The sequence below is a fragment of the Pteropus alecto genome, unplaced genomic scaffold, assembly GCF_000325575.1.
Source record: "Pteropus alecto unplaced genomic scaffold, ASM32557v1 scaffold39, whole genome shotgun sequence".
In the NCBI taxonomy this organism is placed as follows: Eukaryota; Metazoa; Chordata; class Mammalia; order Chiroptera; family Pteropodidae; genus Pteropus; species Pteropus alecto.
Window position 1 is genome coordinate 13183776 of NW_006443568.1, and position 18141 is coordinate 13201916.

An 18141-nucleotide genomic window follows, 5' to 3' on the forward strand; every position below is an offset into this window, starting at 1 on the left:
TGAGTGCGCGGACCGCTGGTGCTTGCGGTCCGCGGCTACTTGCGTGGCGCGGGCGGTCGCTGCCGGGTGGTGGCTTCGGCCTCGGCCGCGTGCGTACGCAAGCGTGCGCCCAGAGCTGCAGCCGCGCCGCAGCCCCCGGTGTCAGCCGCCGCCGAGCCCTCCCGTCACTTGCTTAGCTGCCTTCATCTTAGCTTCGCTCTCCCCCCGCCTTCTGCTCGCGCACCACACCGGCCGCTCCCTGCCTCTTTGTCTCTGCTGTTCTTTTCACCATGTTCCTCAGCAGTCTAGGAGAGTGTTTCAGAGCTGTTGGCGCTGCTGAAAAGGCATCGCAGCCGCTGCCGCCGCCGCTGCTGCTGCCGCCGCCGCCGCCGCTGCTGCTGCTGCCGCTGCTGCCGTCGCTGCCGCGACACGGGCCTAAGCTTTCGTTTACCCGTATGGCATTCCTAGAGCTTGTTACTCATCGCACTTTAGACGATGTAGTCTTAATAAAGTCAAGGTGGTGAATATGAGTTTTTGTAAAGAGGAGGAGGCAGGAGTGGTGAAGTGAGAGCCCCAGATCTAAGTTTTAATACCTAATTGACCACTCTGTGACCGAGAATGAGTCACTTAACTTTCTTGAGAGAGTATTCTCTCCAGCACAGCGGACTGGACAAGGTGAACGTTACTGCCTCTTCCGCGAATAAATTTTCTCTGTTTTTGTTATGTCCTGATTTTCGTTACGTTGAAAAGTGAGAATCCAATTAGAAATACATGTAGGAATTCACTTGGGACCTTATGAGTATGCTGTCTTAGATTGAAGTTAGACTAGTGATTAGTTTTATTTGGGAAGGTGCTTTAATTTTGTTCAATTAGATATAAGCAAAAAACTTACGAGCTTTTAAAATTTTACTCTTTCTTTCAAAAGTCAGTGTATTGTGTTTCAAAGTAGAAGTACTATTTTAAAGGGTTGGTTAGTTTGTTGGTCTCTAAGCTTTTTTGGAAGATCGACGGCGGGAATTTCTGGTGGAGGAAGTGCCCGGAACTTATAATATATAGATGAAAATCCTAACTCTGCAGCCAGTTAGATTGTGATTATCTTGTGAAGAAGGCCATGTAGTGCCCATACTCTCTGTACCCGAGATAGACACTAATTGAGTACATACCGATTTATTGAAATGTGGAAGTGAAAAAAACGTTGCTAGCAGTCAGATTACAGGCGTGCTTTTTATGACATTGCTCATTAAATCTGAATATAGAGAAAGATTTGAGATTGGAAACAATTTGACGGATTTATTGCATAGCTAATCACGTGGTAATGTATAATGTATTGCATACGTTTTATGGTAAAATATGAAATAATAGTACTTTTCCTAAAACGCCTATTTTTAAGGATATCAATGAGCTGAAATACACTGTTAAGATCCTACTTCTTTTTTTATTGCTTTCTCAATGTAGAGAAAGTTATCTAAAACTGAAATTCAGGGCTTTTTTACAATTTTTTTTTATTGTCTGCTTTAAGATAATTTAGCATTTGTCTTGACAAAAGCAAATCTTTGTATTGTTAATCTGACGTTCAATTATAAAATCAAAAACAGATTGATGACCACAGGAGGACCACATAAACCACAGGTAAACTCAGATTGTTTTTAGCACATAGAGGAACCCAGGTGAAAACTTACTAAGTTTCATCTGTTCTTCTTTTATTTAACAAATAATTGTTGAGCACCTACTCTATGTCTGGTATGTTCTTAGGCACCAAATATGCAGCAGTGAACCAGCAGATGAGAATTCTGCCAGGGAACGAAGCATGGCAGCCTAAAAGTCTCATTGTTCAGAAGTGCAGCAACAGAAGTTTAATCAGTGCATGGTGTTGTAAAGGCGGTGTGAATTAACATTCATATAGTTTTGTTAGCTCTGTAATGAAGTGGACTTATTAATAACTCAGTAACCAACCTATGATAAAAAAAAAAAAATAGTACTATAGACTGAAGCTTTAAATTCCATGACCTTTATTAAGAAAAATCAGAGCTGAGGCAAACATTTCTTAATATTTATCCCATAACTGGATTTTATTTTTAAGTGTTCTTCACATATAATGAACATAGTAATAAGTACTATCAGATGTCATTGTTCATTCAACTTTTTTTCCCCAGTATTTATCCAGCACCCGCTATGTGTTGGACACTTCTAAGTGCTGGGAATAAGGTGGTGAGTTTAAGTCTTAGTAGCACTTACATTCCATGGAGAGAGTCACATACTAAACAAGTAAACAAGCTTATAATGAATGTTAGGAGGCGTTAAAAGCTGTAAAGAAAACTGAAGAATAAGAGGAATGGGAGGCCTTTCTGAGGGGGGATAACATTGAGCAGAAACCTGATTGAAGTATCTAGGAAAAGAGTGTTCCAATTGAAGAGAACAGGAAGTACAAATACTGGTACAGAGATGAGCAGAGAACAGTCCAAGGGCCAAAAGGTCTGTGTGTTTAGTTAAGAAAGTAGAGTGGTGGATAGAGTAATAGAAAGTGAGATTAAGGAAATAAGGGGCTGGGAGTGGTTTTAAGTAGAAGAGTGTGTGTGTGTGTGTGTGTGTGTGTGCGCGCGCACGTGCACTCACAGGATGATGGCAAACCAACTTGTTTCTCACACTGTGCTCTTCTGTGCTTGCTTCTGAGGTTATTCCAACCTAGACATGCTTCTTATCTGGCCTAATTTAAACTGTCATTCTTGTCCTTAGGTTAATAATGTCTGATGTCTTTATGGACCGTATACCTCTTGTTGCCCTGGTTTTAGTCAGTTTTGTCACTTTGGCATTAAGAGTAGCTTCCTGTTCCTCCCTCCTTATTCTAACTTGTTTTAATTTTTGGTAATTAGTGAACACAGTTGACTGGAAAGGTTTTGACACTTTTCAGAAGTTACAGGGAAAATATTTTTTAAATATACCCTGTTAACAGAGACTTCTGAAGGTTTTGTTGACTTTACGGTAGCATTTTCAACCTAGCTAGTGTGATATCATGGGTTAGGAAAGATGAATTCATTAGTAATATCACGTTACCAAAATAACCTGGTTGTGATGTTTTACTTCTGTATAGTGTTCACATGTAAAAATATCAACAAATTTGCATAGCTTTTTTATTAAGGAAAATATTTACTTAGTACCAGTTAATAGATGAATGAGCAGATCTATATATTGCAGTTATTTCAAAATATATTTTTAGGTTTCACAAACCTAAACAATGCCTTTAAACCCTGCGTGGCCTTTTTTCACAGATCAGAAAACAACTACTTGTCTTTCTGTATTTTGTAATTATTAAGCGAATTGCTATATGAGCATTTTAAGTAGTTTTAGTAACATTTGGTAATTTTAAGTATTCATGGATATTTCTGATTTACTCTTGATAATAAGTATAGTGCGTTATACATCTTGAATTCTTTCAGCTTCTTTCCTTGCCGCTGATTGACAATTCACAAGTCTGGTATTGCTCTTGGTATTCCCAGAGATTTTCCCTGTAAATGTGAAAGCAAGCATTCTCTATGAATGTTTTGTATTTGTCCTAGTTGTAGCTTGGGGCTATTACCTGACAAATGGAAAGTTCTTAAATTCTTAGACAGGGTTAGAGCTTAAAGTCTGCCAACTCTTTGTTAATTAATGTTCATTTTTAGTACAGAGATCTGAACACTTAAGTCATCATTTTCTTATATTTTGAGCAATTATTATTATAAAGTATCGTTGAGTCCCAAATGAAGTTTTTGGGGGGTCAGAGAGTGTTAATGATCAGGTAAATTTGCGTGACTACCTGGGTTTTATCTTTGAATATTTAATTATGTTTTTCTGTGCTAGTTTTGCCTACATTAAAAATATAACAAATAAGGTGTTAGAAGCATGCTCTGTTCTCCTAGGTGGCAGTCTAAATTTGCTTCTCTGGGTCTGGAGGCTTTTAGAATGTTATGTTCTTCAGCAGTGTTTTTTGCCCCTTGTATTACTTCTCCAGTGGAGGTGGAGTTAAGGTTACAGGTAATTTTCCCAACCCCTTTGAGAACAATAACAACAGAAGTCTTCTCCTTAGTAAACAGATCTTTGAGTAAACATTTGACTAAACTGTTCCTTAAGCTCCTTATTCTGTCCTAAGTTCCTGATGGTAGCAGGATGGGATGGGACTTGGTTCCTTATGAAGCTTTCTTTTCCTTGTCGCCTTTGTTCATGTGGAAGGTGCAACAGCTGCTGTGGCTTGTGCATTTGTCTTAGTCGCTGCTTTACATAGTCTATATTTTGATAGAGATATTACCTTTCTGAATGATAATTGATCAAGTCCTCTGTTAAAATCGAACAAGTCATCTGTCACTTAACTATAAGTATTATAGTGAAATTTTGTTCCCTTTGGATGTATATTAAATTTAGATGTTTTAGTTTAGTTTTGTTTCTTTTAATCTTCACACCAGGTCTTTTCTGTGCTTTAGGTTGACTTTTCACCACACTGAAACCATTAGGAAAAATCCTTGTGGTTAACAGCAGAGGCTTCAGAGTGTAACCTGTACTGGGGCCTAGAAATTATTTTAAATGGCGACTGATACGTCTCAAGGTGAACTCGTCCATCCTAAGGCACTCCCACTTATAGTAGGAGCTCAGCTGATCCACGCGGACAAGTTAGGTGAGGTAGGGGCTGACACATTCTTGAAGCTCACTCTTGGATCAGTCCCTGACTTCAGGCTCTGCTGGGTCCTTCTTGGTACATGTTCCTTCCCCTACTTTGGGGAGTCTGGGTTGTAGATCTGAAAAAATCAGATATACAAAGCTCTTCATCTTCCCTTTCCCCTCAAATTTCTGAGAAAACCTCCAACCGTCTATATTTATTCCAAATCAAGGGTAATTATTTGTTTCCATATGAAATTCTTGCCAAAAGAAAATATCTTTAAAAGTACTTTTAAAAAGTCATATTTTACTTCAAAAAAAAAAAAAACGTTAAAAGTAATTTGCATCCAATCCTGGAGTAGACTTAGAATTCACCATCTTCTGACACCCATTAGGCCCCTTGGGAAAGAGAGAAAGTTTTTTTATGTGTGTGTGATTATGGCCATCTCTTTTCCTAGAAGGTGGAAGAGAGCGCCATGCCGATTCGTCGAGCTGTGAATTCTACCCGGGAAACTCCTCCCAAAAACAAGCTTGCTGAAGGGGAGGAAGGAAAGCCAGGTAAAGTAAAGCAGTGGACAACTTAAAACGGCGAAAGTTTCTACTCCAGTTTGGAGTGTCCCATAAATTCCCTTGAACTTAATTTTTTTTTTTTTTTTTTTAATGGCTAAGTGTTTTGGGGGAACATTTAAAGAGGGAGTGGTACCTCTTCGATATGTCATTTCCAGACCACGTGGGCAAAGTAAAAGTTTCATCTTGTCTCTAAAGGTTTTTGGAAGTTGAAAATCTCATGTTCTTAAATTAAAAACAGAAAAATGATTGGAGAGAACAGGAATGGGCAAAGAGTAGCTTCTGGGCATACAGTCTCATAGGAATGAAGATTCAAAGAATGGAGGACTTGGGCCTTCAGGATGGATAGTGGAAGACTCACCCAGAAATCATCAGAAAGCCTTAAGGGAGAAAATGGGTGATCAAAACATTGGTTTCTAACTGGTGTTGGTGGAGAGAAGATTGACCAGACAGAAGTGGGAGCATATGAATTGAGAGGAATGTAGAACCATCAACCTGGAGTACTAGTGCTCCTTCACGGCATCTCTAACCACCTCTTCTCCTTTTCCCTGTTTTTTTCTTCTCATGACCTTTTTCTTTCTTTCCTTATCCTTTTTTCCTTTCTCCCGTGCCTTTTATTTCAGGTTTTCCAGGATGAACACATGGTGCCGTCCCTGTCATGGCTGTTAGAACCAAATATTTGCTGACCAGCGTAGATTAGGAATTAAAAATATATGCACCCTTGTTGCCTTTATCCCTTGGTGAACCAGGGATATAATCTTTTCAAGCTGAGCCTGGATTTTGTCTCAGAATCCCCAGATGAGTACTATAAGCAATTTGGGTACCCTGGCCTAAGACATTAGGTGACATGGGAATCAGCATATTAAAAAAATAATAGGTACTGGTGAGTTGAAGATTGTTTTGTTTTTTTTTTTGGTTTTTTTGGTTTTTTGTCCAGCACTGAGATAAGCCACTTCGTGGCCCATCTTGATCCTCATTTGTTTAACAGACACCTGAAGTCACTAAATCACTAATAATGTCAGTTTTCAGAATACATGCCAGAGGATTCAGGTATAAGGTATAAAAAAGGTCAACCACGAATTTATAAAGGACCAGTGAGTCACTTCACAGGTTGTATGTTTGTTTAATCTTCTTTATCCCATTACAGTATTTTATATATGAAAATAATTGGGCATCATTCATATTTTAAATTTTATAAATCCTACATTTTACACGGAAGGCAGACAATATAGTTTAATGAGTGTCTTATACATAACATATAATCTATACCTGTTGAGTGGCTGAACCTTTTAGTAAGCCATCAACTATTAAGCAGTTATTCTTAAGGGAAAATAATGTATAGCTTATTACAGTAAAACCTGATAAACCATTCTTAGCTTTTCATCATTTTTGGAGTAAGACAATATATAAATAAATAAACATGACTAATAGTAAATTTTTACCCACGGGCAAATCATTGGGGCAAGGAGCAGTAAAAGATAATCATGGTAAAAGATACATCTTGCAGTTATCTGTGTCGCCAGATAATCATTGTTATAATGAAGTTCTAGCCCTAATGCCTTGTAAAACAGTTTTAGAAACAGCAGGGGAGGCCAGAGGAGGATGGATATCACTCATATAGTACAACTGCTGGTCTACAGGCTTCCCCTAATACATTTTATATAATCCTCGTAATAATTCTGTGAGGTAAGGTTACTGAGACTTGAAGATGTCAAAAAACTTGCCCTAAGATATCAAGCTAGAAAGTTTTAAAGACTGAACTTGATTCAGGGGTGTCTGACTCTAACACCTCAATTTTAGCTGAACGTATATGGGAGGAGTTTCAATTTACATGCAAGTCTGGTTGCAAACCATAATCTGTGATGAGATTTACAAATGATAATTGATCATCCTTAAATTTGTGGTTTAGAAATTTAATTTGTTGAGAAACTAGAAATTCTTTTAGATTTGTATGTATGTGGTTTGGTTATAAAAAGGAAGTGGCATCTTTTAATTCTCTTATTTATATTGAAGGCCATAAAGAAGTCTTCATCGTCTTGCCAGTAATTAGCTCACGTAATTTAAATGACCAAACTCATTAAGCATATATTTTTATTTTTTGCCTAATGTTTGCCACTGGGGTTCTTCGAAGTGCCTGCTTAACCATTTCTTGGGGTTATGTGTTTTATAGTAGCTGCCCAGGGACATACTGAGAAAAGGCACAGACAAGCAACTGCAGATCTCAGTATTCCCTCTCTCATATTTCTACTCTTGCCCCAACCATTTCACCGGAAAATACATGTTAATTTTTTATTATTTATTCCCTTACCAGGATTTGTCTGTTAAATTATGAAATGGCTAATTTCTTAATTATGAATCTCATCAATGTTGCAGAGTAGACTAATCAAGATATTTGATTTGGGGTAAAATGAGTTTCCTTTCTGTATAATTTCCTGGTCTGTCTCTTCACGTAATGGATTAACACCCCCTTGCATAAGCAACTTGAATAATGTAAAGAAGGAAAGGAAACTGCATTCATTCATTTTGTTCATTTTAGAATCCATCTTTTAAATGGAACATTTGGCTTATCTGTTTAATAAGATAAACTTTTACCCTTTTATTGACTCAGGCTCTAATATGTCTACTTGCTGCAATTCTGCTCACCTGATTTTTTAGAACCAGACGTAAGTTCAGAGGAATCTATCTCTACCGTAGAAGAACAAGAGAATGAAACTCCACCTGCTACATCTAGTGAGGCAGAGCAGCCAAAGGGGGAACCTGAGAATGAAGAGAAGGAAGAAAACAAGTCTTCTGAGGAAACCAAAAAGGAGTAAGCAGTTATGCTTCTTGCTATTTATAGTTGAAGACTACGTAAAAGGACTGTAGACCAGATTATTTTAAAGTGTGATAGTACTGGTTTATCTTAGACATTTGCTACTTGGGTTTACTTTTTAGAATTACCATTCGAAATAGGTTTATTATGTAGTTGTGTGGCCTATTAGAATTTGTAGTAGTTATTAGAATAATGGTTTGAATAATCTAAAATTCATTCCTTTTGCCTTTGGAATATGTTCTCATGCTTAGAATTCATTGTGGGAGTGTCTGATACTTTACACATTGATGTAATTTCAATACAAAATGAAACATGACTATAATAATTTGACCTCGGAAACACTTAACCATTTTATTCCTCTCTCTGTGCCAAGAGTGAGTTATTTTTATATGTTATGTTAGAAAATGTTACTCTCTATCAAGGCGTTGAGACAGCTACCTAAAACTGTATATGTTTGATGAAATATTCAGTTAGAGAACCTGGAAGCAAAATTGCTATTAATAATCTGTACAATGTGGCGGCAGCTCTTTTTTCATTTAAATTTTTTTTTGCAGGACAGCTGGTAGCATTCATTTTATTTTCATAATTAGTCGGAATAGTTAGTAATTATTTTTTAAATAAAAGAGTAACTTAGTAATAACTATACCTTTTGGGTGTAATCCTCAGGGAAATCCTTTATCCCATTTTCATAGGTATAAGTAAAGTCTGTAGAATTTTTAGCAGCTTCCCTGTATTTTAGGTGCATGTAGTGCTGTTATTATTACATAGAATAAAATTTGTGTAATGCTTTATGGCTCACAAATTGTTTTTATAAACATAATCTCATAGCTCTTGTAACAACCTTGTGAAGTGTTTGGTATTATATTACTATTTTACAGCTGAGGAGACTGAGACTCAGGTCACTTGCTAAGATCATATAGCTAGTAAGTGTTGGAGCTAAAACTCAAACCCAAGTTTTCTGACTTCAGAGCTTGAGCTCTTTCCACTGTGCTAAATTGCATCTGTTGTAGTTGTTACTAGAATACATTTCTTTTATGTACTGGCCGATTATACCAGTGCAAATTTATATGACTCCTTTCTCCTATACCTAAGAGAAAACTTACCTTTTTGGTTCATTTATAGTACCCTATTTTTAAAAGTTTTATTTTATAAAATTTTGTTTATTTTACATGTCACCTTAGTGTGGACGTAAATTAAGACATTATTTTTTATCCTTCTCTGGTCTTTTCCTTTTCTGACTTTATGCTTCTTTCTGGAGAGTTCATCTTGCGTAATAACTACTCTTTGTTTTAAAGTGAGAAAGATCAGTCTAAAGAAAAGGAGAAGAAAGTGAAAAAAACAATACCTTCCTGGGCTACCCTTTCTGCCAGCCAGCTAGCCAGGGCCCAGAAACAAACACCGATGGCTTCCTCCCCACGTCCCAAGATGGATGCAATCCTAACGGAGGCCATTAAGGCAAGTTTTTATTTCAAGCAGTTCATCTTAGATTTATTCTGTTTGTCTTTTGCTTATTTGAAAATGGCATATTCCTGTCCAGACACCAGAAATCTTGCTCTGCTTCCTAAAAGAGATTTAAATAGAAGAAAACCATTATGAAGTTCATGTTTTTTATAATATAATCACTTTTGGTGAGCACTGTTAATTTTTTTAAATTCAAATTTACTATAACAAGTATTTTTAACTTTAGAGTTTTTTTATTTTTTACAGTTTATTGGTCGAGTATATAGTTTTTATTTGAAGGTTTAACATGTTAATTCATTCAACAAATATTTAAGGGCTAACTTCTCAGTGTCAGGCAGCTCTACTAGTGACATAGCGTAGAATGAGGCAAACAGGTTCTTTGTCCTTATGCAATCTCATTGTGATTCAGGGTAACTGAATAGCATTGAGAATTTTTATTTTAAAAAATATACTGTTTTTAGATCCATTTTCAAAGCTGAGTGTCTGATATTGGTAGTGGTTATCTTTCACACCTGAACTGTAAGAAACCCTTAGAAACATTACTACTTTGCTTAATCACTCAGCTATTCCAAAGTACTTGGAAAAAATTCTTCTCCTTGCATAGCTTCATGACTTTGCTCTAATCCATTGACTTTCATTAGCTTATGTGATCATCAGGTATAGTTGTATTATTTTAACTTTTAAGGTTATCTTTCTAATCTAACGTTGCCTTTTTTGTGTAAAGCTTTCTGGTTAATTTTGCCTCGTTTATTTCACATGGTCAGATGATAAAGGGAGCTAACATAGAAGCCATAGACTTCCTCATTTCAGGAGTCCTCTGGCTAGGACCTGAGTCAGAATTGGAAAGAAAGGTACCGATCAGTTTTACCAAGGGTGGTGTGCATAGATAGGAGCAGCCTGGTGGTCATGCTCAGACTGTGAGAAGACAGCACCGACACATAAAGTAGAAAAGGTTTGCCTTCGGAACTCTCCCTGCACGCTTCCAGGGGTGCTCTCAACGCGTTAAGAAAACGTCCCTGGTGTAGATAGCGTGACTACAGTGAGATCTCTTTTCTTCGTGTAGTCTTTCTTCAAGGGTTTCACTTCATGACCACGTCAGCCTAGGTTTGGGGGAGCAGGGCTACAGTGGGGCTGGAGAAGGGACTAAAATTTTAAAATAGTAAAATGAAAAATTAAAACAGTATAATTAGGCCTAAAGAGTAATGATTGTGCATATGTATATAACTTGTATTCCATGTAGTGTTGTAACAAGTCGTGACTTCAGACCACCGATATCATTTTCTGAATCAAATAAAAGTCCTGATGTCTACTTCAATCTCATCAGTTTGGTAGAGCAAGGGATTGTTTTAGCAATAGTCTTTTTTTTTTTCCTGATTTTCTTTCCTTTGTGTTTTTCTTAAAAGATCAGGAGTAAACAATAGGTTGTAATAGGTCAGAGACATTTACTTCAAGTAGGTGAACCATATTAACACAACTTGTTTTGCGTTGTACAATCTTTTCTGGTCCGTCTGTCTGTGAGTTATTTTTCTTTATTGTCAAAGTGTATAAAATAACATTTAACGAAGCCTTTATCCATTGAGAATGTGTAAATGCTGCATTCAGTTTATGGACGATGGCAACACAAAATTAGTGGACTAGCCCATGAGGTAAAAATAGCAGATGCTATTTAAATGTGCTTCAAAACGTAAAGTGTTTGACAAATTTTTGTTGCCTTTGTTACATACTGACCTGTTTAAATCTCCCATGGGCATTAGTCAAATGGAATATAGAGAAATAAAATAGAAGAGGGCACTTTAAATGTCCTCATTGTTACCTAAAACTCCCTGTAAAGACTTTGCCATAAAACCTAGTTTTATGCCATCTATTCAGATTATCTTTGCTTATGTCCTCTACTGACATACGAAACCTTCAGAGAAATATCGGTCCTGGTGTGCCAAAACTCATTCCATAAATGGGCCAGATTTGTGATCCTACATTCTGCTTTCCTCATTTTAATGCTAACAATCTTTTTTCTAAATATAGAATAGAATTTAAATGGAAGGAGCTTCTTCATTAACACACAGAATGTTCACATGTTCTCTTCTCTTTGACGTTTTGAACAATTTTAAGTTATTGTTGCAGAAGTGTTCTAATTCTTCATTTCCTCACAGCCATGAACTGGTTACCTGAAATACTGTTTATTCTTTTCTGCCATTTTTATCATCCATTATCACGTTTACTTCCAAAGTAATTTATTTTGAAAATGTTTTCTCTGTCTAATGAAAAACTGCTAGTTTAACATGTATGGTTTGATAAATAAATCTGTTTTCTAGGCGTGCTTCCAGAAGAGTGGTGCATCAGTTGTTGCTATTCGAAAATACATCATCCATAAGTACCCTTCTCTGGAGCTGGAGAGAAGAGGCTACCTCCTTAAACAAGCACTGAAAAGAGAATTAAATAGAGGTGTCATCAAACAGGTATTAAATAGTTGTTGGTAATAAGATCATTCCAACATGTATTAGCTTCATAATTCCAAGATACATAATTTTATATTTAGTAACATTTAGGCTTTTGGTATCTCTTTTGTTAAAAATAAGCTAAACATATGATGAAATACTTAAGCTTGACCTAGTTTTATTATTTGAGACTAGGTTTCAAAATCACTGGTGCCAGTTACCTTTAATAACTGTTCTAGAGAGCAGAAGCAATAGGATAGTGTACTTATTTTCTAGATGCTTGTATTTTTAATTGGATTTTCTTTGGGGGCTGCTTGTGCTTCAGATCATGTAGTAGTGAAGATGAAAAGCAAGGTTAAGGAATTCTACCACTGTAGCAGCAAAAAAGGTAATTGCTCTTGTCTTAGGTTTGTTAGTTTTAAAGGCTGATTTATGTGATTAGACTTGTTACCATTATGTTAGCTTTGTAGATAGATTCACCTTATCTATAGTATGTAAAACTATTAAAGTTTGTTAGGAGCATCGGAGAAGCCTGAATAAATTGTGACTAGTATTAAGCCAATATCGATTTCAAAGATATATCTGTTACTTTGCATAGTACAGCAAAACATTACTTATAATCATGAAAATCTAAAGCTAGAATAAACTTTATCTTTCCTAAACCTTCATAGGTCCAGAGGGATGAAATAACTACCAGGGTCCCACAGAGTGGGAAAAGATAGTTCTAAGAACCTAGTTCATGCATTCCCAGAGTCTTCTTGCCTTTCTTCTATACCTTTCTACATTGTATGATTTATATAAAATTTTGTACCATTCAGGCATTTAAACTCTGTTTAGGAACCTTCAGCAGGTACCTAATTCCATAAGTATATAGAGTATCTCCTGTGTGCCAGGTGCTTGGAGGTCCATCATTGAATAAAACAGACTCCTGCTGTGTGGCGTTTATGTTCTAGCTTTCTCAAAATGTTGTTAAACTGATATTTAAATGGCCTTTAAAATAATTATTGATTAGAAGATATTATCTAACCAATATAATTAGAAACAAAGATTTATAGTACGTGTCAGCACAGTTTATGAGCTGGCTTTGTGTTTTTCTCTATGAAAATAGTGTTTGTGACTTATTCTTGCTTTATAGACTAACCCTCAGTTTGATGCTTACACAACAATTTATAAGCTGAAAACATATCAGCTGTATTGTTATATTCATAGTGGTGTAGGTAAAGCTGAAGTATAGGACTCTAATTAATGTAAATCAACTTTAAAGCCCTATGAAAGCGCTTTGTAAACTATGGCAATATGTGGTAAGACTTACATACCATCACATGCAATGTCTAAAAATAATTAGATAACCTTTCCCATATGCAGGAATCTAACAGGCAAATTGGGGGAAGCTTATGGCCTGAGAATCAAGTAGGCTGTGAACTTTTGCCAAGGAGCTATCTTCCTTCAAGATAGAGGTTATCTCATTTTCCCCTTCTTTCCATGGAACTTTTTTTTCTTTTTAATTTTATAGTAGATTGTTTAATCTGGTATCACAGGAGCATCTCTCCCAGTTTTGTAGATGAGGAAGCAAAAGTTCAGAGTGTTTACAGGGTTGTCCAATATTGAATAGATGGTACGTAAGTAGGACTCAATCCCAAGTCTTTTGACTAATCCATTTTTTTTCCTCTTAAGAGTTTAATAGCATTTTATATTAGTTCTTGTATCATTATGCCCTTTAATTTGCTTAGTTTGGTATAAAGTTTTAGATATGAATACCAGAATAATTTAAAACAAAAATATTGGTTATTGCAACTAAAACTCATTTACTCTAGGTAAAAGGAAAAGGTGCTTCTGGGAGTTTTGTGGTGGTCCAGAAATCAAGAAAAACCCCACAGAAATCTAGAAACAGAAAGGTAAGAAGTCTGTACCATAGTTCGTGCACTGTAATATTATTACCACTACTCAAAATAGCATCTTTGTGCCAGGCACTGTGCCAAGTTATCCTTTCTACTAAGGCCTAGAGAGGTTACAAGTAATTTGCCCATTATTGCCAGCTAGTGAGTAGGATAGACAGTGTGCATATCTAAGCACTCCAGCCCCCGAGTCTGTGGACCTCACTGCTCTATGTTAAATTATGGCCAGCTGTATGAATTATTCTGCTTTTTGTGAAATATATTTTAAACAAGAATAATCATACAAGTACATTTTCACTTAAATATTAGATTCCACAACTACCCAGAGCCAGTTTTTCTTCTCTTTTTTTGTAAATACTAACACTCCTCCCCAAGGTACATAATTTCATTTATGGAAAGTATTTGTACAATAATAAAGTGAAGTAAATAGTATATTCTCTGTGTCAGTAATTGAAATGAATATTCTCTACATCTTTGTTTTTACAACTGAAAATTTTTATGCTTTTTTCATAAAACTAGCAAATGCTTTCAAAATGAACTTCTGTATAGTGCTTTTTGGTGCTGCATGATCCTTTTCATTTGTTATTAAAGGCTAAGACTGAATTAAGACCTTTAAGTAAAGTCTACCATTCCTTTTTATTTTTTTTCCCCTCTTTTAATTCCTTCCACCCCTGACCTGTGGATGTTGTCATTTCCCTTAAGAACTGGATCTCTGAAGGCGGGGTGTCTCCTCCCACACGCTCGTGGCGTGCACCCGAGGCCTGGGGCACTCGGGATATGGTCCGTGGCTCCACCTGGGGCGCAAACCCAGGACCTTCTGCGTGTAAAGCAGACGTGCTAACCACTACACTATGGAGCCACCCCATTCTTTTTTATTTTTATATGTATTTTTAACTCAATCTGAAATTTTTCTCTTAAATTGCCATGCAAGTAACATTATACAACTGTGTTATGATTTGTTTGAATTTGAAAAGAAGTGATAATTTTCTATTGTCAGTCGATTTGGCAGTCAACTTAGAAAAGCCCTGGAGTTGAATATAGAAGCATTTGAACAGAAATCTATATTCTCTAATGATGATAATTTTCGATATTACATTTCAGGACAGGAGCTCTGCAGTGGATCCAGAACCACAAGTAAAATTGGAAGATATCCTCCCATTGGCCTTTACTCGCCTTTGTGAACCTAAAGAAGCTTCCTACAGTCTCATCAGAAAATACGTGTCTCAGTATTACCCTAAACTTAGAGTGGACATCAGGTATGAGCTGTTGGGCTGGATTTTAAAGCATAGATGTCTGTTATTGCCTTAGCTCCTTTCTTGTGAGAAAGGAGAAAGATTAAATATTCAACAAAGATTACTTTTAGCTGAGCTAGGAATAAAAAAACCTTTTTCGTGGGTTTTATTTTTTGTCTCATTATGTTTTCTTTTTTCTATCTCTATATGTATTTTCTTTTTGAAACCCAAACTACGTGTTAACTTTTATGAGACCCTGATAGAGTAATTTTTCATGATGTCAGCTGCTAGAATATTTAGCGTTAAACTCTATGTCCTCTGAGCTCATTTTTTTCTAATTTTTTTTTATTGTGGTAAAATACACATAAACATAAAATTTAACATCTTACTATTTTTAAGTGTACAGTGTTCAGTAGTATTAAATATATTCATAATGTGTTACCATCACCCTCGTCCATCTCCAGAACTCTTCATCTTGCAAAGCTGCAGCTGCGTACCCATTAAACAAGAACTCCCCGTTTGCTCTTTTCTTCTTGTCCCTGGCAACCACCATTCTACTTTCTCTATGCTTTTGATTTATAAGTAAAATCATACAGTATTTGTCTTTTTGTGACTGGCTTATTACACTTAGCATAATATCCTCAAGGTTCATTCATGTTATCAATTGTGTCAGAATTTCCTTTTTAAGGCTGACTAGTATTCCATTGTGGGGGTGTGTGTGTGTACTGCATTTGATTATTCATTTATCTGTCAATGAACATTTGAGTTGCTTTCCTTTTAACTATTGTGAATAATGCTGCTGTGAACATTGGTGTACTAATACATCTTTTTGAGACCCTGCTGTCAATGCATTTGGGTATATACCTAGAAGAATTGCCAGATATAATTCTATTTTTAATTTTTTGAGGAACCACCAAACTTTTTCACAGTGGCTGCACCATTTTATATTCCCACCAACAGTGCACAAAGGTTCTGACTTTGCTGTAACCTCAACAACACTTGCTACTTTCTGTTTTTTTGATAGTTGCCATCCTAATGGATTGAGGTAGTTGGTACTCATTTTGTATTTAGAGTTATAACTCAGAACCAGAGAATTAAGTCTAATGTAATACTCTACTAGAAATAGCATAATAGCTTCATCATCTAAACATTTAAAATTTTGAGAAAATTTTTATAGTAATTTATTTGTAAAAAAATACCACTTAAAAATGTCTAGACTGATCATTTAGATTATCACATGTGCTTATTTCATGCAGATATACTAATTTGTTTAAATTTCTAATTCAGTTTGTGTTTTGAGTATGTTTGTGTGAGGTCTTTGTCGTGATGGCTTTTGGAAGTTTGTATTTAATCCAGAGTCCTTTCTACAGAAGAAATCTATATTGAATGCACATTGCTCTGGTATAGTTTAGTAACAGTATTTACTTGCATTATTGAGGCATACAGTTAGAATTGCTGAGGTTTCAGCCCAGAAGCCACATATTCAGAAGAGCACTTAGTGGTCTTCAGAGTGCCCGATTGAAGAGTTAATGAAATAGTACAAAAGAAAAGGGAATCATAGAAGCATAAAATTTGAAATTAATACTGTGATATTTTTATGTTTCTTATGTCCTGAGTATGATCCATAGATAAAACTGTAGGTCATTAATGAATTGATGCATTTAAAAGTGGCAACACATTTCACTTTATCTCTCCTTACTCTTTTTTGGGGACTGGAGACCAGATCCGTTCCCTAACTTTTTTCTTTCCTTAAGGTTCTGTTCTACCTCCGGTAAGACAAAATAGGTTGCTGGTAGCCGTGTAACTTGACTCCATGTCTGGTCTTTGGGAACATTTCCTGTCGACATCTTGTGCTGAAACAAAATTTGCCTGGTTATGGTGGGTTGTCAACCCATATTTGCTAATGAACTTAAAGACCTCTTCCTGTGATCTTATTATAGGAAACACTTTTCTGCCTTTACTTCTGTGAAACCATATGGATTTTTCTCTACCTCATACTGTAGTGGAGTCCTGTCATACGTATATAAATTTAACATGAAATTTAGCCTTACTTAAACTTAATTAAACAGAAGAGCAAGAAAACTACAGTTTTAAATGTGAGTTGTCTATTCTTGCTGGCTACTGTTTTTCTCCTACTTTCCCTTAAGCCCACTTTTGTCACACATTACCTTTGCCATTTTTCCTGAAGTACTCTTCTTTCAGTGTCAGAAATGACCTCCATGTTGCAAATTTCAGTGGTCAGTTCATAGTCCTTAACTTATTTACCTGTGGTCTCTCACTGGCATTTGACAGTTGATAACTCCCACCTGCTTAACATACTTCCTTCACTTGCCTTTCAAGACACTACATCTTTCTGATTTTTCTCCAACTTCACTTCCCATTCTTTCTTGTTCTCCTGAGGGTTGCTAATTTCCCGTCTCTTGACTCCTTAATACAAAAGTGCCCCAGGGTTAGACCTTAGGCCTCTTGTTTTTCTATCCACATTCACTTGGTAGTTCTTTCCACCCCCAAAGCTTTAAATAGCACCTATATACAACTGATTTACAGATGATGTAAATCTAGCTTATACCTCTCTTGTAACTCAACACTCACATAAAGAGATGCTCATTTAACATCACCACTTGTATGTCTAACTTAACATGTTCAAACTGAGCTTTTCATTTCCTACTCGTCCTCTCCAAAAAAAGCAAAACAAAACTGTACCTTCCGTATCTTCTCCGTCTTAGTTAATGGAAACATCATTTTTCTAGTTGCTGAAGCCAAAAACCTTGGGTTTGTGCTGGTCTCTTCTCTTTATTCCACACCTATATCTAATCTGTAAGCAATTACTTTGGCTCTGTCTTTAAAATATTTCCGTAAATAGACCTCTTATTACCTCCACTAATACCACTGTCTTCTGAGCCACCATTATCTCTCACCTGTATTAGAGCAGTAACCTGTTTCTCTCACTCTCCCTCACCTTCAGTCCGTTAAGATAGCAGTGAGAATGAGACATTTTAAAAACGTTAGTTAGATCATACCACCTTGCTCTTCATAACTTCCACTGGCTTCCCAGCCCCCTCTCAGTTAAAGCCAGAGTCTTTAAAATAACCTACAAGGCACTACACTTTTATTGCATCTCTGACTGAATCTCC

At 36.3% G+C, this 18141-nt stretch overlaps 1 protein-coding gene across 2 annotated transcripts in view; it reads left to right on the forward strand.

The window, feature by feature from the left end:
• The first annotated feature begins 416 nt into the window (after positions 1-416).
• The window catches only part of HP1BP3 (heterochromatin protein 1 binding protein 3), a 31139-nt gene continuing 13414 nt past the window's right edge, over positions 417-18141 (forward strand). The window contains exons 1-7 of one of the 2 annotated variants that reach the window (XM_006924483.3): positions 417-4629; positions 5064-5163; positions 7828-7981; positions 9280-9439; positions 11758-11901; positions 13695-13775; positions 14877-15031. In XM_006924483.3, the coding sequence (XP_006924545.1) occupies positions 4534-4629; positions 5064-5163; positions 7828-7981; positions 9280-9439; positions 11758-11901; positions 13695-13775; positions 14877-15031 (890 nt within the window). In that variant the 5' untranslated portion in view covers positions 417-4533. The remainder of the gene's footprint in view (positions 4630-5063; positions 5164-7827; positions 7982-9279; positions 9440-11757; positions 11902-13694; positions 13776-14876; positions 15032-18141) is intronic. The other variant, XM_015598923.2, reaches the window with a different exon arrangement.